General features: G+C 47.9%; 2 protein-coding genes across 3 annotated transcripts in view; both read left to right on the top strand.

Moving 5' to 3' along the window:
- GNAL (G protein subunit alpha L) overlaps positions 1 to 23,511 on the top strand; it is a 212,357-nt gene that overhangs the window by 175,837 nt on the left and 13,009 nt on the right. For both annotated transcript variants that reach the window (XM_033178365.1, XM_033178367.1), the window contains 4 exons: positions 15,987 to 16,041; positions 18,091 to 18,164; positions 20,734 to 20,792; positions 22,121 to 22,241. In XM_033178365.1, the coding sequence (XP_033034256.1) occupies positions 15,987 to 16,041; positions 18,091 to 18,164; positions 20,734 to 20,792; positions 22,121 to 22,241 (309 nt within the window). The remainder of the gene's footprint in view (positions 1 to 15,986; positions 16,042 to 18,090; positions 18,165 to 20,733; positions 20,793 to 22,120; positions 22,242 to 23,511) is intronic.
- CHMP1B (charged multivesicular body protein 1B) lies at positions 4,028 to 7,062 on the top strand. The gene has a single exon (XM_033178374.1). It carries the CDS (start codon positions 4,154 to 4,156, stop codon positions 4,751 to 4,753), a length of 600 nt encoding a protein of 199 aa, XP_033034265.1. The 5' UTR covers positions 4,028 to 4,153; the 3' UTR covers positions 4,754 to 7,062.

Raw genomic sequence — 23,511 nt, 5'->3', positions numbered from 1 at the left:
GTGTGAATGTGGTAGTTGCTGAACAATTCCGGTCATTATAAACTGTATGTTCTGTTTTCACATCTGCATTGGGTCCAGAACGTCTTCAGGTACAATCAGCATGGTGGTAGGACCAAAACCTCCTTAATAATAATACCGGCCGGGCGCGGTGGCTCAAGCCTGTAATCCCAGCACTTTGGGAGGCCGAGACGGGCAGATCACGAGGTCAGGAGATCGAGACCATCCTGGCTAATGTGATGAAACCCCGTCTCTACTAAAAATACGAAGAAAAACTAGCCAGGCGAGGTGGCGGGCGTCTGTAGTCCCAGCTACACGGGAGGCTGAGGCAGGAGAATGGCGTGAACCCGGGAGGCGGAGCTGGCAGTGAGCTGAGATCCGGCCACTGCACTCCAGCCTGGGCGACAGAGTGAGACTCCGTCTCAAAAAAAAAAAAAAGAAAAAGAAAAAAAAATAATAATACCAAAATAATCTTCCTTTTGCTAGATACACAAAAAGAGAAAGCACACCAAACTGAAACAGACTCTGAAGGTTGTCAACCTCAATGGAATATAAAGAATGGAAAAAACTTAGAGCCAAGGTAGATGCAGATATAGATACCACGGTGGCCAGAGATAATTCTGCGGAATCCAACTCGAATGACAGGGTAGATGGAGGTGCCAGTGGTAAATGGGAATGAGCAGATTTGGGGGAAAGGACTGAGTTCAGTCACTTTGAACAGAGTTGCCAGTCTTGGACCACAAATCTCCCAGCACCAAGGAGACAGCCAGGCATATGGGTTTGGAGCTCAGAAGCAGATCTCTCCCTGGAAATGTGAACATGACAGCAGCTAGCTATGGATCCTATTGAACACCATGGAAATGGCTGGGGTGTTGATAAGAGAAAGAGGAGGGCAGGGCTGGGGAACTGTCAGGGAGAGGAGAATAGCCTTCGCTTCAGCATTCTAGTCTGTCCTGGTCTTCCTGGGAAGATGGCTTCTGGAACTCCACCTATCCCTTCTCTCCAGCGCAGAAAGTAGAGGCGTCATCATTCAAGGAATGCAGCTTCAGGTGATCAGGTGATGGCAACTTCTTTTAGCAACCATACTTTTTTTTTTTTTTTTTTTGAGAGGGAGTCTCTCTCTGTCACCCAGGCTGGAGTGCACTGGCGCAATCTCAGCTCACTGCAACCTCCATCTTTCCGGTTCAAGCGATTCTCCTGCCTCAGCCTCCCAAGTGGCTGCGATTACAGGCATGCGCCACCACACCCAGCTAATTTTTGTATTTTTAATAGAGACGGGCTTTCCCCATGTTGGCCAGGCTGATCTTGAACCCCTGGTCTCAAGCGATCCACCCACCTCAGCCTCCCAAAGTGCTGGGATTACATTCCTGGGCCACCATGCCCAGTCAGTATCCACACTTTATAAAGTTCATATTAACTGTGTAGTCAATGCAACTCTGTCTTCTCAAAAAAGCAGCTGGAAATCAACTTCTTTCTTTAGGCTACATGATGATCATTATTTTATTCTTATTAACTCATGTTTATTGGATTCCCCGGTGCCTTATTACTGGTCCAAATATATCCATGGAATCCAGTTTCTAACACTTACCTAATGTGTGGGTTCAGGCAAGTTTCTTAGCTCTCTGTGCTTCCCTTTCATTACCTGTGAACTGAAGGCATTTATAGTATCTACCTCATAGGGTTTGCAAAGCTGAAATGAGTTTATTTATATAAAGTACCCAGAACAATGTCTGGTGCCTAAGTACTTTATTAATGTTAATTGTCATTATTATCATCATCTGAGTCTCTCATGATTATATTCCAAACCATCTCACCTAGTCAGAATTTGTCATTAAGAAAACTATGGGCCGGGCACAGTAGCTCACGCCTGTAATCCCAGCACTTTGCAAGGCCAAGGTGGGCAGATCACCTGAGGTCAGGAGTTCGAGGCCAGCCTGGCCAACATGGTGAAACCCCAGCTGTACTAAAAATATAAAAATTAGCCCGTAGTGCTGCCATGTGCCTGTAATCCCAGCTACTTGGGAGGCTGAGGCAGGAGAATCACTTGAACCCAGAAGGCAGAGGCTGCAGTGAGCCAAGATCATGCCACTGCACTTCAGCCTGAGTGACAGAGCAAGATTTCATCTCAAAAAAAAAAAAGAAAAGAAAAGAAAAAAGAAAACTATAGAGCATGACATAGAAGCGAGACAAGAAACTTGTTTGCGAACTCCAAGAAAAACCAGGACCTAAAAGAAGGGAAGAGTGGAATGGAGGGTGAGCAGAGTAGGGGGCCTAAGCCCCCCCTTTTTTCTTTTTTTTGGTTGTGTATATTCCGTTTCTAGAAAAGTTTCATTTGGAAAAAGGGTTCTACAGCTTTGAGTGGCAAAAAGAAACCATAGCTAAGCTGCTAACTAGGGTAACATCCTGTCCCCTCTGAAATAAAATTAAATTTAGCAGCACCTTCTGGATTCAGTGGCTGCTGTGTGCAGAGCACCTGCTGGGCTCCATGGAGAGGGGAAGGAATCAGTGTTGTCTGCATCCAAGTAGTTTATACCGTAACAGGTAACCTATACGCACAGACCCCGTGCCAGGCAATGTGCCTTGTAGTATGGCCACACAGAGGAGGAGTCCTGGGGAGGCTCCATGGTGAAGGTGGCTTTTGAAGGACTGGCAGGGTGTCAATAGGCAGAGATGCATGGACAGTAAATCCAGGCAACAGGAACAGCATAGCCAAAGGACGGGGCGGCAGTCACATTCTCCCCACTGGCCAAATGACACAAATAATGCTCAACTTCCATGCTGCGGTTTGCTTTGACTGGCAGAGAGGCGCGAAAGACAAGGGAGCCAGCGTGCTGCACAGCAGGTTTAGCCTCCACGCCCAGGGTTTGAAGAAAGAGTGAAAACATCAGAGCTATGTCTTCAGAAGGTCTTGTGGTGTGAAACTGACTGGCAAGCTATCACAGAAAGCTAAGCGACGTGGTGGGCCGCTGGATTAAAATGATCTCTAAACAGAATTCGCTCTCAGGGTTCATTTTCAGCCTAGCTCATTCGGGCAGATCCGGTCTTCTTGCATTGTTACTGCTGTATCGGAGGAATCTTTCTAGAGAGAAAAGCGACAGCACACATTGCTGCCATTTGAAAGCCTGCATTTTTAAAGGGCGTAATACACAGTGACAGTTTTGATGTATGCCCGTGGGTGTGGGTCCTGATATCTCACCATACTCTGCCTGCATAATTTAAAATGACAGTTTAGCCTGTCAAACTTAAATGTGAGTGAAGTTCCTTGGATATTTATAAAACATCAAAAAGATAGAATGGTGTCAGCAAAAGATGGGTCTTTTTATTACTAAGCCACGGGACGATTTTTGGATGATAATTGCTGGCAACTCACCTAGAAGCTGAACTTCCAGCCAAAGTATAAATTTGGTGGTGCCACAGTTTTGAAGGTTATTTTCACCCAATGCAATAAAAGGATATTACAGAACTCCAGCACAAATTGTAGTCAAAAATGGAGACGCGTCAATGACCCGTTTGTTTTTAATGTATTGTTTTGATGTTTTTGTTTTTAATGTATCCATGGTTTCCAGTTCCCCTGAGAAAGTGGAAATTACCATGCTAACAAAGCAAGGTTAGCGTGAAGACCTAGCTGATGTTTGCCTGGGTTTTAGCCAGCTAGCCAGTCACCCTTTATAAAGCCTGCCAACTTTGGAGTCTGGGTAATTTTACACGCGGATCTCCACAGATTGTCTGCTTCGGTAGATTACTAAGAAAGTGCGTGTGGGCACTAATTTTTGTGAATTTACTAATAACGTTAAGAACTTTAAAAACCCGGTAGAAGGCAGGGCAGGACGCGAGCGTACAGCGCCGGAGCGTCCGGCCAGAATCCCCCTGCGTGCGCGGCCCCCGGCGCCGTCCGTCCCACAGGCCCCACCCCCGGCGCCGTCCGTCCCACAGGCCCCACCCCGGCGCCGTCCGTCCCACAGGCCCCACCCCGGCGCCGTCCGTCCCGCAGGCCCCGCCTTTGGCGCTGGGCTCTGACGTCACCATCTGCGCCGTGCACAGTAGAAACAGGAAGTGGGACCAAAACAAAGGAGCGGCGGCCGGGAGCGGAGTTACCTCACCTGACTCTTCCGCGCACGTCTCAGCCGGGCCGCCGACCCCCAGGAGCCGTCCGACTATGTCCAACATGGAGAAACACCTGTTCAACCTGAAGTTCGCGGCCAAAGAACTGAGCAGGAGTGCCAAAAAATGCGATAAGGAGGAAAAGGCCGAAAAGGCCAAAATTAAAAAGGCCATTCAGAAGGGCAACATGGAAGTTGCGAGGATACACGCCGAAAATGCCATCCGCCAGAAGAACCAGGCGGTGAATTTCTTGAGAATGAGTGCGCGAGTCGATGCAGTGGCTGCCAGGGTCCAGACGGCGGTGACGATGGGCAAGGTGACCAAGTCGATGGCTGGTGTGGTTAAGTCAATGGATGCGACATTGAAGACCATGAATCTGGAGAAGATTTCTGCCTTGATGGACAAATTCGAGCACCAGTTTGAAACTCTGGACGTCCAGACGCAGCAAATGGAAGACACGATGAGCAGCACGACGACGCTCACCACTCCCCAGAACCAAGTGGATATGCTGCTCCAGGAAATGGCAGATGAGGCGGGCCTCGACCTCAACATGGAGCTGCCGCAGGGGCAGACCGGCTCCGTGGGCACGAGCGTGGCTTCGGCGGAGCAGGATGAACTGTCTCAGAGACTGGCCCGCCTTCGGGATCAAGTGTGACGGCAGAACCCGCTCTGAGGTTTCCTGGCCATAGCCGCCCTTTCAAATGCTCTCTGTGTGTTAGAGAGATCCTATACCCTAGAAACTCGGAACACGCCAGAATGCTGAAATGCCCTTCTACCTTTGGGTTTACAGTCGTCTCCTCCAGATAAATTAAGAAATTCAGTATTTCTTCACTCTTAGCTGGATTCTGAAGTTCTGTATAGCTCGGAATGATGGTATTTTTATAGCAGGCTTTTGACAGAACTAGTTCATTTGGTGTATATGAATCTTTCTCGAAGATCTGGTCAAAACTGTATTCAGTTTTCTGACCAGAATGATCAGATTGAAGGTGGTTGATTTTTATTATGGATATTATTTAGTGTGATTGATAATATCTAGAATGGCAGGCGGTGCATACAAGTTAAAGAGGGGGGAAAGATTACTTAGTTTGGTTATACAGCTATAAACACCATTCAGTGTATTCGGTAGACTGTGCTATTTCTGTTTATCCTTTGGGTGTTGGGTTTTGTTTTTGCCTTCACAGTGAGACTGCAGTTGATCTCATAACGTATATTATTAATAAATCTCGTCCCATAATTTATACTGAAATTACCTTAGGATATTTTTGCATAATAGTCTCTTACTGCTTACATTCTATACATTTTTCATGTGATAATTGTCTTTGCATAACTGGGAAAAATGCCGAATGACTTCCTTTATTATCTGGAAAAATTAAATTTGTTCATTTGTATTTTCTACTTACTAAATTGAGTTTTTAAAAAGACTTAGAAAGTATGACATAGTGTCTTTCAAACGAACAAGTTCGTAGTTATTTTCCTGTTTCAACACTATTAGGCGTCTTATACATTATGCTAATTAGCACGGCAGTCTTGTTACACGCTCTTAACATTGCCAAAGAACTGTTGATTGTTTGAGAAAACGCTGGGACTGTGTGTGTGTGTAGGTTTTGTTTTGATTTTAACAACCAAAAATAGAAATAAAATTAGAACTGCATTTTAAGTTCTAATTTGCATTTATTAATTTGTCCAAAAGCAACAAGTCTTTGAAAACCCTGAAAATATAAGCTGGAATGTTTTACTTAGCCATGCAAGTCATTTATGTATACATCCAGCCCACTGGAAGTCTGAGAATTAAAGAGGTAGGACTGGAAGGAAGGAGAAAGCTTGACTCTTTAAGGCTGGAGCCCAGCTGTGCTGCCTGCCATCTTCTCAGGAATGGCAGTGCGTATTTTCTGGCTGAAAAGGAAAGCATGTAGCTAGCCACTGCTTTCTCATAGCCTCGAAACATGGAGAAAAGCAACTTTTTGCCTTGGCAAGTATTCTAACCTAAGTTAATTCAAGTTTTTTTAAACTTACCCTTTCCTTCACTGGAAGATTTTTCCATAAGATAATTCCATTGTTTCAGAAAATAATTATAGGGGCCCTTCCAAGTTCTTTGAAAGATTCGTAACCAACTGTTCACTATTATAACATGTTTTCCAGTGTAAAGTGAGGAAGGAAAAAAACCAGGTGTAACAGGTGTGTGCAGATGAGGCGTGACCCTCATACTTATTTTATATTTGGATGTTGTTCTGAAGTGTGCTTTAAGGGACACTTGTTGGTTGTCTGCCCAGCATCTTCTCTCAAGAACACTCCCCTTAGCAGGTCATGTCTCCTGTCCTCCCCGTGCTTGTGTAGGGCCATGTGTGAGGACAGCATGAGTCTTAACCCCTCTTTTATTTTATTTATTTTATTTTCGAGATGGAGTCTCGCTCTGTTGCCTAGGCTGGAGTGCCATGGCGCGATCTTGGCTCACTGCAGCCTCCGCCTCCCGGGTTCAAGCAAGTCTCCTGCCTCAGCCTCCCGAGTAGCTGGGATTACAGGTGCACACCGCTATGCCTGGCTAATTTTATTGTATTTTTAGTAGAGACATGCTTCACTGTGTTGGCCAGGCTGGTCTTGAACTCTTGACCTCAGGTGATCCTCCCGCCTTAGCCTCCCAAAGTGCTGGGATTACAGGCGTGAGCCACGGCACCTGGCCTTAACCCCTCTTTAGATTGGAAAAAATAATTACAACTTTTAAAATAGCTTAGTGTTGAACCCTTTGGTAAACTGAAGACCCTTTTATAATGCAAATATTCCCACCAAAATGAATATATTTTGTGAGATTAAACAATGCTTGTATATGCTTGAACTTTCTTAAAATATGTTCATGTCATACTATTATGAATGTACATTTCTATGAGTCATAAATATTATTTTCAAAAGCACTGCAGGCCCATGAATTATTTCCTAACTTTTGCAGTTGATTAAATACTGAAAAGTAAATCACAGGAATTTGTCAGATCATTTTAAACTGCATGTTACTGGATGTGAGTGTGCATCCTGTTTTAAAAAATACTTAAGAAAAACGAATTGCTGGGCACAGTGACTCAAGCCTATAATCCCAGCACTTTGGGAGGCTGAGGCGGGCGGATCACCTGAGGTCAGGAGTTCGGGACTAGCCTGACCAACATGGAGAAACCCCGCCTCTATTCAAAATACGAAATTAGCCGGGCGTGGTGGTGTGCACCTGTAATCTCAGCTACTCAGGAGGCTGAGGCGGAAGAATTGTTTGAACCCGGGAGGCAGAGGTTGCGGTGAGCCCAGATTGCGCCATTGCACTCTAGCCTGGGTAACGAGAGTGAAACTCTGTCTCAAAAAGAGAAAAAAGAATTCTGAGGTCGATTTGGTTCAGAAAGCATGGTGTTTTTCCAAATTCACCCTCAGTCTTACCACTTAAATTTGTGTTTGGTTAGTGTGGCTTTTTCTGGTGTATTTCTAGGATCCCTGGCTTATTTTTTTTGTTGGTGTTTTGAGACGGAGTCTCGCTCTATCGCCCAGGCTGGAGTGCCACCACGATCTCGGCTCACTGCGGCCTCCACCTCCCAGGTTCAAGCGATCCTCCTGCCTCAGCCCCCGAGTAGCTGGGACTGCAGATGTGCACCAACACACCTGGCTAAGTTTTTTTTTTTTTTTTTCAGTAGAGGCGGGATTTCACCATGTTGGCCAGGCTTGTCTGGGACTCCTGACCCTCAAGTGATCCACCTGCCTTGGCCTCTCCAAGTGCTGGGATTACAGGCGTGAGCCACCATGCGCCTGGCCCCCGGCTTCTTCACTGTAATTGTTTCTTCATGGCTACAAGATTCTTTTTCACACTGAAACTTCCCTATGCCAGAGATGGATACAATTTACAAAAGTATCCAACCGAAACACATCAGGGAACTAGTTAATCTTCCATTTAACTACTAGTTATATTTCTTCCTTTCATTTTTCCGCCTTCAAATGCACAATTTCTAACATGGATTTAGGATTGAAAGAAAAAAAGTAGACTGGATTAATACACAAAATACTTTACTTTTAGTTTATTTCAGCTCAGGAACCCAGATGATACTGTGTGCTACTGGAGAATTTTCTTACTAAAGCTGTTTCTTGCTGAAGGAATGCCAATGTATATGCCTTTTAAATACAGGCAGACCATGAGGCTTGGACACTGTGTGCCCGCCCTGCTGTCTTTGATTTGGAAAAGACTGCTGGGCTGGGTGCAGTGGCTCACGCCTGTAATCCCAGCACTTTGGGAGGCCGAGGCAGGCAGATCACCTGAGGTCGGGAGTTCGAGACCAGCCTGACCAACATGAAGAAACCGCATCTCTACTAAAAATACAAAATGAGCCCGGCATGGTGGCACATGCCTGTAATCCCAGCTACTTGGGAGGCTGAGGCAGGAGAATCGCTTAAACCCAGGAGACAGAGGTTGCAGTGAGCCGAGATCACGCCGTTGCACTCCAGCCTGTCCGGCCTGGGCAACAAGAGCGAAATTCCATCTCAAAAAAAAAAAGACTGCTGAAAATAAGCACCAGTCTGATAAGATAACCTTATTAACTGAGCATCGTATCAGCATCAGCTGGCCAAGCATATTATAAAGCAGAAGGGAGGGACTTCCTCTACAAAAACACAACATCCTCTTGGCAATTCTGTAGCCAAAGTCCAAAGCTCAAGATCTTTTTTTTTTTTTTTTTTTTTTGAGACGGAGTCTCGCTCTGCTGCCCAGGCTGGAGTGCAGTGGCCGGATCTCAGCTCACTGCAAGCTCCGCCTCCCGGGTTCCCACCATTCTCCTGCCTCAGCCTCCCGAGTAGCTGGGACTACAGGCGCCCGCCACGTCGCCCGGCTAGTTTTTTGTATTTTTTAGTAGAGACGGGTTTCACCATGTTAGCCAGGATGGTCTCGATCTCCTGACCTCGTGATTCACCCATCTCGGCCTCCCAAAGTGCTGGGATTACAGGCTTGAGCCACCGCGCCCGGCAGCTCAAGATCTTTATAGCAAAAAGCTACAAGCCAGTGGACACTAAGCAGATGGATGAACAGTCCCCTGTTTTTGTTTTTGTGTTTAATCAACTGACTGGAATTAGCAAAATGCTATCTGGTTTACCGAGGTTTGTTTTTCTACATTATATTGCAAATTCCATAGAGCCCGGACCAGGCAGTGTCTGTCATGGTGTCAATCTCGGGGCCTGCTATGGTGCCCCCCACCGTGGGCTCCTTGCACTGCAGAGCGAACGTGTGCCTGGCCTGGGTACTCACTCCTGATAGTGCCTCGAGCTTTCTGATGAGAGCAGAAACAGGCAGGTAAAGCAGGCACCCTGGGCGCCCAGAATCCCAAGTATGGACACTCAAGAGCTGTGTCCTCTACCTTCACAGCATTTGCCCACAGTGAAATGTTTGCCTCTGTTCTTCAGGGTTTGTACATCCTCTCTCCCTGCTGAGAAATGTCAGGACAAATAATTCAGCAGTGTTTACTCAAAATGACAATCCAGGTGAGGCGTGGTGGCTCACACCCGTAATCCCAGCACTTTGGGAGGCCAAGGTGGGCAGATCACCTGAGGTCAGGAGTTCGAGACCAGCCTGGCCACCGTGGTGAAACCCCGTCTTGACTAAAAATGCAAAAAAATAATTAGCCAGGCATGATGGTGCACACCTGTAATCCCACCTACTCGGGAGACTGAGACAGGAGAATCCCTTGAACCCAGGAGGCAGAAGTTGCTGTGAACCGAGATTGTGCCACTGCACTGCAGCCTGGGTGACAGCATGAGACTGTCTCAAAAAAATAAAAATAAAAACAATTTTTTAAATTTAAAAACATTTTAAATGACAACGCAGGGAAAGATTTAGTACAAAATATGCTGGCCATGTGGGGCTTCTTTCTAGAAATTAGAACATGCTTTGGCCCTTAAATGATATTCAGTACAGATAGGTCGTTAAAACATACATAGAAAAAGAAAAATGGACAAGGCATATCCAGATGTTTCAAAAAAAATCAAGAACACTTAAGATCAGGACTGTTTACATACTGTATGTTATTTTATATCTCAATCTTTTAAAAGGATTAAATCACAGCATAAGGCAGCATGCCATGCTCATCAAATTGTGAAACAGTAAGTGCCAGAAGAAAGTGAGGTTGAGGTAGTGCTGTGTCATGGCAGTTAGAAGTGGCTTCCCAGAGTGGGCAGGGTTTAATCTCAGGTTTCAAATGGGGGTGGGGGCGGGAAGCAGGAATGACATGGGATCTGAGAGGCCAAAAACTATAGGGAGTTTTGACTGGAGTGGAGGGTTCATGCGATGTAAAAGAGACTGAAGGGGAGACTGGACAGATTGCAAAGGGCTCGAGGCCAGATTAAAAGTGTGAACTTTACCCTGTGGAAAGGAGAAAGCGCAGGAGTCATGAGAATAATGGTTCAGGCAGAGATTAGAGCATAGAGCAGGGAAGCGGGGAAAGCCAAGAGGAACACGCTCTTGGATGACGATGCACCAAGAATCGCTCATCACCTGGGACGTGGCTCAGCTGCACATGCTGATGCAGTGGGTCTGCCAGTGACGCTGATATGCCACGAGTCTGGGAACCCCTTTTAAGGAGCAGGGATCTTAACTCTGGCTGTGCATTACAACTGCCTGGTACTTTGTCACCATATGAGTAATATTCTTCTCCACCAGTATGAACTGGGCTCCAGTGATCCTGCTGCCTCAGCCTCCTGAATACCTGGGATCCATCTGTATATTTATATCTTGTAGATAAATATCATGAATCAAATGTCATTAACACTGGGAAAAGTTTTTACTTTCCTTGACAGATTTCCAATTGCTATATGTTTTCACAAAAAAAAAAAAAATTTTTTTTTTTTTTTTTGAGACAGAGTCTCACTCTGTCGCCCAGGCTGGAGTGCAGTGGCTGGATCTCAGCTCACTGCAAGCTCCGCCTCCCGGGTTCACGGCATTCTCCTGCCTCAGCCTCCCGAGTAGCTGGGACTACAGGCGCCCGCCACCTCGCCCGGCTAGTTTTTTTCGTATTTTTAGTAGAGACGGGGTTTCACCGTGTTAGCCAGGATGGTCTTGATCTCCTGACCTCGTGATCCACCCGTCTCGGCCTCCCAAAGTGCTGGGATTACAGGCTTGAGCCACCGCGCCCGGCCAAAAAAAATAATTTTAAATACATGGAAATTTAGGTGGTACTTTTTTTCTCAGATCCAGTAGTTTAATTACAAAGGCATTTAACAGAATAGTTTTCATCTTTTCGTGACTCTCCTTGTTCCCTCTTCGTGATCAATTCCATGGCCATTAAGAATTCTTTGGCCGGGCGCGGTGGCTCAAGCCTGTAATCCCAGCACTTTGGGAGGCCGAGACGGGCGGATCACGAGGTCAGGAGATCGAGACCATCCTGGCTAACACGGTGAAACCCCGTCTCTACTAAAAAATATAAAAAATTAGCCGGGCGAGGTGGCGGGCGCCTGTAGTCCCAGCTACTCGGGAGGCTGAGGCAGGAGAATGGCGTGAACCAGGGAGGCGGAGCTTGCAGTGAGCTGAGATCCGGCCACAGCACTCTAGCCTGGGCGACAGAGCGAGACTCCGTCTCAAAAAAAAAAAAAAGAATTCTTTGACGCCAACAACAGATGGGATGTAAACAGTGAGTTGTTATTTTTGCTAATACCAAACAGAAGGGGGATCTAAATGAAAATGAAAACATTTCTGCAAATGTCAGTGTCCTCAGCTGTCACAGGAAATAATGAAAAAAAATCAAAGTAAATTTCTTTTTAACTACTTTCTTATAGTGTCTACAATGCAAGTGATTTTTTACAATGCTAACTTGGTATAGTTTTGCAACTCTGTATCTAATGTTGGAGTGAATAGTCTGCAAGGGGTTTTTCGATCTGCTTAATTCTTCCGGTCAGCATGCAGTGGCATATTTAAGGAGGCAGTGTTATAACCCTTTAAAATGTAGTCATATGCAAAATTCTATATATGATTTGGAAGATCCCTTTAAAATTCTCTCTATGTATGGTAATCACAGAAGCCCCGATTTGGAAAAGTACTTCTGCAACATGCTTGGAAATATGCCAGTTGAAACAAGGATCAAGGCAGAAGGCTGGCAGAAATCTACCACTCTATTATTTATTCCTTAGAAACTCTTTCAAAGAATTGGGGGCATATTCACATTTTGGGGTGCATTTTCACATTTTACTTTCATTGCACAAACTTGAAATGCATGAACTCAGGGTACCATTCAGCATCAGTAAAGATTCAGAAGCAGCTCTTGGAAATGTTCAATGAGACCTCCCACGTCTCACTTAGATCTCTGAGAATCAGAGCTGGAAGGACTCTGAATATCCATCTTGGAGGCTGGGGACAGGAGAAGACCCACCAGCCTCATCACTGTCAGCATCTCAACGTCACTGGTCTTTCATAGTGCACAGGAAGATGCACTCACACGTCCTCTCATCACATCTCTCTAGCACTCCACAGGCATTTTTTGGTTAACCATACTTCATTCTTTCTACTTAGACTAGTTACTATCATCTGAATACATTCACTCACCTACCTCCAACCTATGTGCATCCCATTTTAAATAGATTACTTCCTAAACTCTAACTATAGCCACAGGCTTCATATTTAATGTTCACTTCCTTCCAGCTCTTTTCATCAGAGCAAATTCATTTCTGTATCCTTACCCTGGCCCCTGTCAAAAGTCATGACCATTTCTGACTAGAACTGTTGTAGCTCACACGGCCTGTGAGGGAGGCGGCCTTCTCACCCAGAAACCCACCTGAATGTCCAGCTGCAGTCCAGAGCTCCCGTCCCACCCCGGCAGAAACTTCTCCTACCTTCTCACGGATTCCAAGGTCTTTTTGCTCCTTTGTCACTGGATGGTCAGGAACTCAGTGTCCTTCCACTGTGCTCTTCACCCCACCACATTCCAGGCAGCAGCCACCATGCCAAAACTGCACTGCACTTTCCAAACCAGGCCTCAGGCAATGGCAGAGAATTCCTGCCTCCAGCCTCCCAAGTTTCTCCAGGTCCCAGAGGGTCCCTTCCCATTATTCCTTCACCTCTGGAGCCAGTTCCACACCGTTGGCCAACTCACCAACCTTCAGGTGCGCAGTAGCACCTCCCAGGGCTTGCAGCACCTATTCCAAAGACACCACTGGCTGATCAGGGTCCCTTTGGCCTCTCAATAACCCTGTCACCTGGGCCATATCTCTGCAGAGCCGGGAGCAGTTGACATTCTTTATATATATATATATATATATATTTTTTTTTTTTTTTTTTTGAGACAGAGTCTCACTCTATCGCCCAGGCTGGAGTGCAGTGGCATGATCTCGGCTCACTACAACCTCTGCCTCCTGGGTTCAAGTGAATCTCCTGCCTCAGCCTCCCAAGTAGCTGGGGTTACAGGCATGTACCACCATACCTGGCTACTTTTTGTATTTTTAGTAGAGACAGGGTTTCACAATGTTGACCAGGTTGGTCTTGAACTCCTGACCACAGGCGATCTACCCACCTTGGCCTCTCAAAGTGCTGGGATCAAAGGTATGAGCCACTACACCCGGCCGACGTTCTTTCATGACTGCGTACCAGACAATGCAGTCACAGACACCCCTCCCATAGCCTGTTTCCCTAGATTCCAGGGAAATGACTCATTCATGACCGTTGAGGTCACAGTTGCCCCCACTGCTTCCTATCCCTATGAAAGGCCATCCCAAACACCAGCAGTTCCACTCCTGCCCCTTTGTGTATTCTGCTTCTGGGTTACTTGCCCTGGGGGTGTCAAACCCAGGTTCATGGATGAAGGCTGCCAAAATGTCATCCCACGGCCAGCCCTCAGTTCTGGCCACTAGGGACTGCCTCTAGCTTTCCAAAAGGAAGGAGTTAAGATGGCCAAGGAAATTATGCAGTCTTACTGCCTTTGGCCAAGTGGTTCCTAAAATGGACCCCTTTTGACCTTTGTAGGGAAGGAAAAAGAACTTCCCTCTTTCCCATTAGGTTGTGTAGCTGAGTGAACCCACAAAGACGGATTAACAGGAGGAAAGCATACACATTTTATTTAATATTTTTACATGCACACGGGAACTTCCATAAGAAAAATGAAGACCCAAAGAGGCCGTCAGGACTGAGAGCTGATACACCCTTTTAACAAAAGACGATAAACGCATGGAGAAGTGACAAAGGAGAAAGCTTCACGATTCTAGGGGCAGCCACTGGGGGCAGTGACTAGAAAGAAGGGTTATTTTGGTGGGTTTGTACAGATCCGCTTCGGGGTAGACTCCCAGCCCCTGGTGATAAGAACATTCTCCTCTTCCTGGTACAGGGCAGGCACGTTTCTTATGGAAAATTTCATGACCCGTTTTTGGGACAGAGGGAGGTCAGCCCGCCAGCCTTGCACCTGACGCTTCTCAGGCGCCTTCCGCTGCAATTAGTCAGCATGCCGAAGGGCACATTTTGGGGTGGCGTTCTGTGCTCTGAACCCTTTCGTCTCCCTCTTGCCCACACGGAGGTTCACAGGCGCCTGCAGAGGAGCTGGTGCAGGAGGATGGGGAGATGAGGAGGCAACACCCCCTCCGCTGCATGAAATGCTCCTGAGCACATGGCTGCTGCCTCTACCTACCCAGACACAGAGCCAGCCAACTGGCATGGCAGGCAGGGAGCCAGCACAGCCTCCAGGCCATCTATCCTTGCTCCTCAGTACCAGGGCCTCCCATCAATGCCAGCGCCAACGGAGAGCCTGGACCGCCCCGACCCCTCCCTCCTGCTCGCTCTCCTTCTTCCTTCTAGAGCCCCTGCTGCCCCTCTGTCTCCTGAATTGTCCTCTGCTCACCAGTTAACCCATCCCCAGTGCTTGTTCGTCCCCGGGAGGCCCAGCCTCTCAGCCCTCAGTGGTCACCTGTCCCAGCCATGGAAGAAGGGGACAGAGGACACTGGTTCATTCCACCATATTTACTGGGGCCAGGCCTGCACTAGGTGCTGGGGACTCCCAGGTGGACAAGACAGAAACCTGCCCTGAGGGCCTCGCATGTTAGTGGAGGAGACAAATAACAGCAGATCAACCAAGACTCAGTGGGAACTGTGCAGCCTGGAGAGATGTCTTGGTAAAGCCAGGCTGACACAGAGAGGGTGGGGGAGGCCTGTGCAGGGGCCATGGTCACTCGGGAGAGGGAACTCGGCGCCTCCCAGCAGAAGAGCTGGAGAAACAGCCTGGAAGAGGGTCGTCACCCCAGAGCGGTGCACAGCTTTCCCAGGCTCTCGCCCTGCCTTGCGTGGAACACAGAGGGCACCGGGCAGATCTGACACCAACAGGCATCACCGGGTTTGCCGGCACACACACTCACATACACACACGTTCTCACTCTTGCACACTGTCCACACATACTCTCACACCCTTACACTCACTTTTACACGTTTCCTCTTGCACACCACATCCTCGCTCTCCACACTCGTCACTCTGACACATATTCACACAGTCACACACACACACACACACACACAACTTCTGTATTTGATTAGGAACCTACACTAAAGGAACATCTAGCACCTTCCGTGTTTTGTTTACATTGCAACACATTCTTGTACTCGCTTAGCCTTGGAGGGGAGGCTCCATGCTCTCTCCCAGTTTCTGAGTAGCCCCCACCCCCAGCCCTATGGCGGTGGAGAAGAGAGGGGAGGGAAGGCTACATTTAAAAAAAAAAAAGAATGCAGTTCTCCGTCCCTGGGTCAAGAATGTTGCATTCTCTAGACAGATACAAATTCAGGAAACAAAGTAAGAACATGTCAGCTTCTTGGCCTGCCCCATCCTTGCTGTACTTGGGTGAAATGTCCCATGAATTTCCCCCCAACCCCAGGAAAAAGTGACTTGAGAACAGGCCTCAACCCTTGCTGGCTTTCTTTGCAGCTTCCTGGAAAGAATCGACAGCGTCAGCTTGGTTGACTACACACCCACAGACCAGGTATGTGGAATGAGGGTCCCCCACCGCACACCAGAAACTGTGACATTCATTTCCAATATGATTTAATGATTATTTCCGAATGGATTAAGGAAAAATCCTTAAGTTACCTACTTTCTGCACATCGTTTGTACTGCCCTGTGTGCGTGGACTGCTCATCAGACCTTGTGCCTTGCTTCCCTGACTCTAGCACTTCAGTGGTTCTCAGAATTGCCAGTATGCAAATGAGTTTATCTGCAGACAAGGAACACGCTGTCCGTGTTCCTCTTGGAGCTGTCCTCAGGAAAGCCAAGTCTTTACTTCCTGGCTTCATAGACTACGCCCATTCTGTTTTGGCCCCGGGCCTGGGGAGTCCCATATCCCAGCGAACTTGCCAGGTGTGACCCAGAGCATCCCTTTTGGGTTGAGCCAGAAAAAAGCACTCCACCATTTTTTTTTTTGTCTTTTTGAGATGGAGTCTTGCTGTGTCACCCAGACTGGAGTGCAATGGCGCCATCTCGGCTCACTGCAACCTCCGCCTCCCAGGTTCAAGCGATTCTCCTGCCTCAGCCTCCGAAGTAGCTGGGACTACAGGCGCCTGCCACCTCGCCCAGCTAATTTTTGTATTTTTAGTGGAGACAGGGTTTTGCCCTGTTGGCCAGCCTGGTCTCAAACTCCTGACCTCCAGTGACCCACCTGCCTTGGCCTCCCAGAGTGCTGCGATTATAGGCGTGAGCCACCGTGCCCAGCCCACTCCACCAATTTTTAAGTAGCAGAGAGAGAATCGTGCCCCTTTGACCCTCAGGCAGCTGCAGAGACTTGGAGAGCCCCCAGATTGCTCAATTCAGGAGCCTTCAGGTGCTCCTAGAGCCAGTGAACCCCAAGGAAGTTAGAGGGGTCTCTCTGTTCAAACCACACTCTCCAAACTTCCCCCGAGTCTGTATTCCCTGCAAGGCCTTGGCCCTGGGTCCCCAAGGTGGAAGGTCTGAGGCCTAAGCTGCTCTCTCTCCCATGAAGTTTCTCTCCCTCAGGCTGATCCTGAGAGTTTGAAATTACCTGACAAAGCAATGGAGGCTTCCTCGTCTTGAGTCAGTCCCTCAACTAACTCACCTGTCCTAAACAGTTCTCATTATACTAAAATGGGAGGACCACCTCCCACGTTCCAGAATTATTACGGAGTGGCTGCTTCCTTAAAAGCACATGGATTTGGTGGTCAGAAAAAAAAACCCTGACATCTGCCAAATGTGCCAGGGATGCCAGCTTGGTGAGGTTTTCTCATCCCCTCGGGGTACCACATCTTTTATCTTGGAGGAAATAGAAATGTGCAGGGAAGAGAGAATAAATGAACTCAACTAGCATCTAGCATCCAGTTCATAAGGCTGAAGACTTGTGAGTGCAGTTACACTTCCTTTGGTTTCTCACCCAAGCCATTGTGAGAGCACTGGCAGGGGTGTCCCTCTGGAATGCTGATGCCCTGGCTGTGGTTGTCAGGTATATGTCAGTAAGATTCTTTGAGACATGAGTTTTTTTAAGTCTTAAAACAAAAGGACAGTTATCAGGTCTCTCAGGGCCAAACCAACACATGAATTGTGGCTTTCTCTGGAGGATAAAACAACATTCGTCTGAGTTTTTTTTTTTTTTTTTTTTTGAAACGGAGTCTCACTTGTCACCCAGGCTGGAATGCAATGGCATGATGTCAGCTCACTGCAACCTCCGCCTCCCAGGTTCAAGCGATTCTCCTGCCTCAGCTTCCCAAGTAGCTGGGATTACAGATGCCTGTGACCACACCTGGCTAATTTGGTTTTTTTGTATTTTTAGTAGAGATAGGGTTTCATCATGTTGGCCAGGCTGGTCTCAAACTCCTGACCTCAGGTGATCTGCCCACCTCAGTCTCCCAAAGTGCTGGGATTACAGGTGTGAGTCACCATGCTTAGCCAGTCTTAGTTCTTAATTATTATTGTTTCCTGTACAGTGGAACAAATTATTTGAAAAATATTGATGATGTATAGTTATACCCGGGCTTTACTATGAAGAACAGTAATGTAACTCAGCTTGCTTCCCTCTTGTTCCCAGGACCTCCTCAGATGCAGAGTTCTGACATCTGGGATTTTTGAGACACGATTCCAAGTGGACAAAGTAAACTTTCAGTGAGTATGTTGTTAAAGCCGCGCAGCCCAGGGCCTCATGAAGTCCCAGAGCCGAAGGGTTGTGAGGTTTAAGGGGCTTCATTCCTGAATGTGCATGGCTGGCCTCTCAAGTAAGGGCAGCTGGGGTGAAATTCTAACTCTAGCAAGAGTTGAAGTGTTGATTTTACTGCCTACTTTAACGCAGAAATGAGGACACCTGAAAGGAAGGCAGTGTTTGCCTCTGAGTTGTAGATTTGATTGGCCCTTTTTTAAGATCAGGAGACTGATGAAATTTTGATCTTCCAGATGCACAGTCCCAGTCTGAGAACTGAAGTGAGCAGTTCCTGTGTGTCTCCATCCCATCTCTTGGGTTCCCAAGTGCAAACTCGGCCAAATGAGCTTACTTTCTTCATTTCTCTCCCTCATGATCAGACGCTAATTCTCCGGCTACAAAGCTCTTCTTGTCCCCGTAGCTGTGACCTCAGTCCTGCTCCATCAGTTCCCCAGCCCCTGGACTCTCTCAGCAGGGCCCTGGCTGGTCTCCTGTTCCCTGGCTTACCCATTTCAGTCGCCCTACTCAGTGCCACGAAATGAATCTTCCCATAGCATGGCTTGGATCGTGTTATTCCTCTGCTGAAAAAGGTTCGGGGCTCACTCCTGCCTCTGCACCCTATGACCCAAGCCCTCCACCTGTGACCAGCCCCTTCCCCAGCCCTGCTTTGTCACCTGCCACCTGCCTCACCAGGCTGGGCTGCTCTCAGGACCCTTCCAGTTCTTCCAGCTTTTCCTGCCGCAGCACGTCTGTTCATGTTGTCCTCTGAGCCTCAGATGCCACGTGGGCTAAGCAAACCCCACAAATCTATCAAAGCTTCCTTCAGGCCAGGCACAGTGGCTCATGCCTGTAATCTCAGCACTTTGGGAGGCCAAGGCAGTAGGATTGCTTGAGACCAGGTGTTCAAGACCAGCCTGGGCAACATAGCAAGACCCTATCTCTACCAAAAAAAAAAAAAAAAATTAGCCAAGCTTGATGGCATACACCTGTGGTCCTAGCTGCTCAGGAGGCTGAGGTGGGAGGATCTCGTAAGCCCAGGAATTCAAGGCAGCTGTGGGCCATGATTAGGCCATTTCACTCCAGTCCGGGTGTCTCTAAAATTAAAAAAAAAAAAAAGGCATCCAAGCGTCCCTCAAATCTCAGCCCATGGTGACCCCTCAGAATTCCCATTGCATCTACTCTGCAGCCATTGATGGTCTACTGCCCTATACCTTGCCCAGTCACCCCCAGCATGTCCAACTCGACTCTAAGGGACCTCAAGGGTGAGGACCTCAAGGGTGAGGTCCCTTAGAGCAAGAGTTTCATGATTTGCAGTGTGTTCTGAGACTCCTGCAGTACCCGACGCTCTCCCCAGTGCACAGGTGACAGGCATCTACTTCCAGATTTCCCAAGAACCCTTCACACGGCCAGTGTCAGGCTGGAGAAAAGCCAGCTACGTCTCTCTCTGCTGTGAGGCACACAGTGCGGTATGGAGTTGGCATGACTTGCGGTTTTGCCCACATCATAACCAAGTCCCTGGCATAGTGGAATTATTAACAGTGAAGCTGAATCTCACATTTGTGATTTTGTTTGAAAGGATTCTGTTCATCAGCTCATCCGTTTTCATCAAGTACCTCAGCGTGCCCCATGTGTGCTAATGCAAAGCGTACAGATTAAATTCTAATAGGATCAGCAACATACCCACCCAGGACAAAACAATCTAGCCCGTGTGGTCCTAAGGCACATGCACTATGTTTAGGGAGGGGAGAAATCTCAGAGCCAGGGACGCCTGCAAAGGTTGGAAGGATCCAGCAGAATCTGGGTAGGTAGAGAAACTCTCCCGGGGAGAAATGCCTTAGGCCACGGAGTGCGCTGAGCAGGGGCTGTGAGAAGAGGGGCCTGGGCCTGGCCTGATGAAGTACAGGGTGCAGCTGAGAAACTCTGAGAGAACTGGCTGAGGTCCCCTTGGCTGGGCACGACCAGGAAGCAGCTCGGGCTGGGCAGAGCAGCCTGAACTGAATCCAGGCATGCTCAAGACCCAGTGCAGGTCACCAGGCAGAGGTGGCTAGAGATAAGATGCATGTAGTGTAGACAGATCAGCAAGGAGCGTTTCTCAATTCTCCAGGGGAGGGGACACAGTGTCCTGAGAGCTGGAGCAAATCATAGGAAGGATCTGCCCTGGGCAGTGACTTAGCTTATACTCAGAGAGGCATGAGTGTCTGAGCAAGTAACCTCTTGCATGACTGAGCTAGTAACTACTGGATTTATTAAGGACCTACTGTGGGACCTCAGACACTGCCAGCTGCTGTCTGCTTGATCTCTCACCCCTGTAACCCCACTGTGGGGTGACTGAGGAGGGACTGCGGCTGAGAGAGGTGGAGCCACTTGTATTCCAGGATCACACAGGGAGTGATGGTGCAGGCCAGCCAGTGACCCGAGCCTGACTCAAGACCCATGCGTGAACGCTGGAAGCTGCTGATAGCCAAAGAGGAGAGCAAGCATGTGTGCGGTTGTTCCCGGCTTTCCCCAAATAATTGTGTTCCTCTTGCTCTTCCACAGCATGTTTGATGTTGGCGGCCAGAGGGATGAGAGGAGAAAATGGATCCAGTGCTTTAATGGTGATTTTTTTTAATGCTGTCTCAAGAAAATGGGAGTGAATTCTAACACTCAGCATTGCTGTGCTTAACTGTTTTTGAATTAGATGATCTCTAATCTAACTAGTATGTAAAGTATAGCATTTTATAGATTATGATTCTCCTTCCTTAGATACTAATCTCATTAAAAAAAGCATTTAAGGGCCAGGCGCAGTGGCTCATGCCTGTAATCCCAGCACCTTGGGAGGCCAAGGAGGGCGGATAACCTGAAGTCAGGAGTTCAAGACCAGCCTGGCCAATGTGGCGAAACCAGGGGTCTATTAAAAATACAAAAATTAGGCCGGGCGCGGTGGCTCAAGCCTGTAATCCCAGCACTTTGGGAGGCCGAGACGGGCGGATCACGAGGTCAGGAGATCGAGACCATCCTGGCTAACACGGTGAAACCCCGTCTCTACTAAAAAATACAAAAAACTAGCCGGGCGTGGTGGTGGGCGCCTGTAGTCCCAGCTGCTCGGGAGGCTGAGGCAGGAGAATGGCGTGAACCCGGGAGGCGGAGCTTGCAGTGAGCTGAGATCCGGCCACTGCACTCCAGCCTGGGCGACAGAGCGAGACTCCGTCTCAAAAAAAAAAAAAAAAAAAATACAAAAATTAGCCAGGTGTGGTGGCTTATGCCTGTAATCCCAGCATTTTGGGAAGCCAGGGTGGGTGGATCACCTGAGGTCAGGAGTTCAAGACCAGCCTGACCAACATGGTGAAACCCCATCTCTACTAAAAATGCAAAAATTAGCTGGGTGTGGTGGTGCACGCTTGTAATCCCAGCTACCAGGAGGCTGAGGCAGGAGAATCGCCTGAACCCGGGAGGCGGAGGTTGCAGTGAGCCAAGACTGTGCCATTGTACTCCAGCCTGGGCAACAAGAGTAAAACTCTGTCTCAGAAAAAAATACAAAAAGTAGCCAGGCATGGTGACACATGCCTGTAATCCTAGCTACTAGGGAGGCTGAGGCAGGAGAATCACTTGAACCTGGGAGGCAGAAGTTGCAGTGAGCCAAGATCATGCCATTGCACTCCAGCCTGGGAGACAAGAGTGAAATTCCACCTCAAAAAAAAAGAAAAAAAAAAAGCATTTAAGCATCCCAAATTTACATGCGTCTTTTGGGCTGGGCTCTTCATCAAGTGTGTTACTGAAGCAACCAGTGGTGCGCACGGCGCACGTGCAGGCTGTTCTGTGACTGAATAGTCCTATCACTGAGTGAATGTTTTTGTGGAACTGAGTGGCTGCTGCGTGTGTACTTTCTTGCAACTCCACAGCGAGGGTGTCTAACTGAGGTGCTTTCCTTTTTCTCCCCACCAAGATGTCACGGCTATCATTTACGTCGCAGCCTGCAGTAGCTACAACATGGTGATTCGAGAAGATAACAACACCAACAGGCTGAGAGAGTCCCTCGATCTTTTTGAAAGCATCTGGAACAACAGGTGACAAAAATCACCAATTCAGTCTCACCACTGGATTGCAAATTTTCTTTTGTTAAAAATACACTCAGGCCAGGTGTTGCGGCTTACACCTGTAATCTCAACACTGGGAGGCCGAGGCCGGTGTGTCACTTGAGCCCAGGAGTTGGAAACCAGCCTGGGCAACATGAAGAAACCCTGTCTCTACAAAAACTACAAAGATTAGCCAGGCGTGGTGGTGCACACTTGTAGTCCCAGCTACTCAGGAGCTTGAGGTAGGAGGATCGCTTGAGCCCAGGAGGTGAGGGTTACAGTGAGCTGCGATCACACTACTGCACTCCTGCCTGGGCAACACAGCAAGACCCTGTCTCAAAACACACACCTACACCCACAGCCCCGCACACACTCTTTACTGATGAATCCAGTACTCTACGAAATATCTCTTTTAGTTCATCTATTGTACAGACATACTAAAAATGTGGAGTATTTTATTTTATTTTGAGACGGAGTCTCTGTCGCCCAGGCTGGAGTGCAGTGGCCGGATCTCAGCTCACTGCAAGCTCCGCCTCCCGGGTTCACGCCATTCTCCTGCCTCAGCCTCCCGAGTAGCTGGGACTACAGGCGCCCGCCACCTCGCCCGGCTAATTTTTTGTATTTTTAGTACAGGCGGGGTTTCACCGTGTTAGCCAGGATGGTCTTGATCTCCTGACCTCGTGATCCGCCCACCTTGGCCTCCCAAAGTGCTGGGATTACAGGTGTGAGCCACCACGCCCGGCCAGTGTGGAGTATTCTTTGATGAAGTTCTGATAGTGCTTTGTCAAGAAAATTTAGGTGTCTGTTTTGAAAGCCTAAGATTACATTCAGCCTTCCGTATCTTCAGGTTCCATATCTGCAGATTCAACCAACCATAGATTGAAAATATTCAAAAATAAATTTAAGATAGCAATACAACAACAAAAAATAATACAAGATTACAGTGGCTTACACCTGTAATCCCAGCACTTTGAGAGGCTGAGACAGGGGAATTGCTTTAGCTCAGGAGCTGGAGACCAGCCTGGGCAACATGTTGAAACCCCGTCTCTACAAAATATACAAAAATTCAGCCGGGCACGGTGGCTCTTTCACATTGTGTTAGGTATTTTAGGTAATGTGGTGATGATTTAAGCACATGGGAGGGTGGTCATGGGTTATATGCAAATACTACACCATTTCATACAAGGCAGCCTCCTCAGATTTTGGTTTTCACAGGGAGTCGTAGACCAATCCCCCACGGGTATCCAGGGATGATTCTATA

The sequence above is a fragment of the Trachypithecus francoisi genome, unplaced genomic scaffold (genome assembly GCF_009764315.1).
Source record: "Trachypithecus francoisi isolate TF-2019V2 unplaced genomic scaffold, Tfra_2.0 Lachesis_group19, whole genome shotgun sequence".
Classification (NCBI taxonomy): Eukaryota; Metazoa; Chordata; class Mammalia; order Primates; family Cercopithecidae; genus Trachypithecus; species Trachypithecus francoisi.
Note: the sequence above shows the minus strand (reverse complement) of the source record. Positions and strands in the feature narration are given on the sequence as shown.

Excerpts from the sequence above, each read along its gene's own strand:
- CHMP1B (XM_033178374.1), top strand. The coding sequence starts at position 4,154 with ATGTCCAACATGGAGAAACACCTGTTCAACCTGAAGTTCGCGGCCAAA.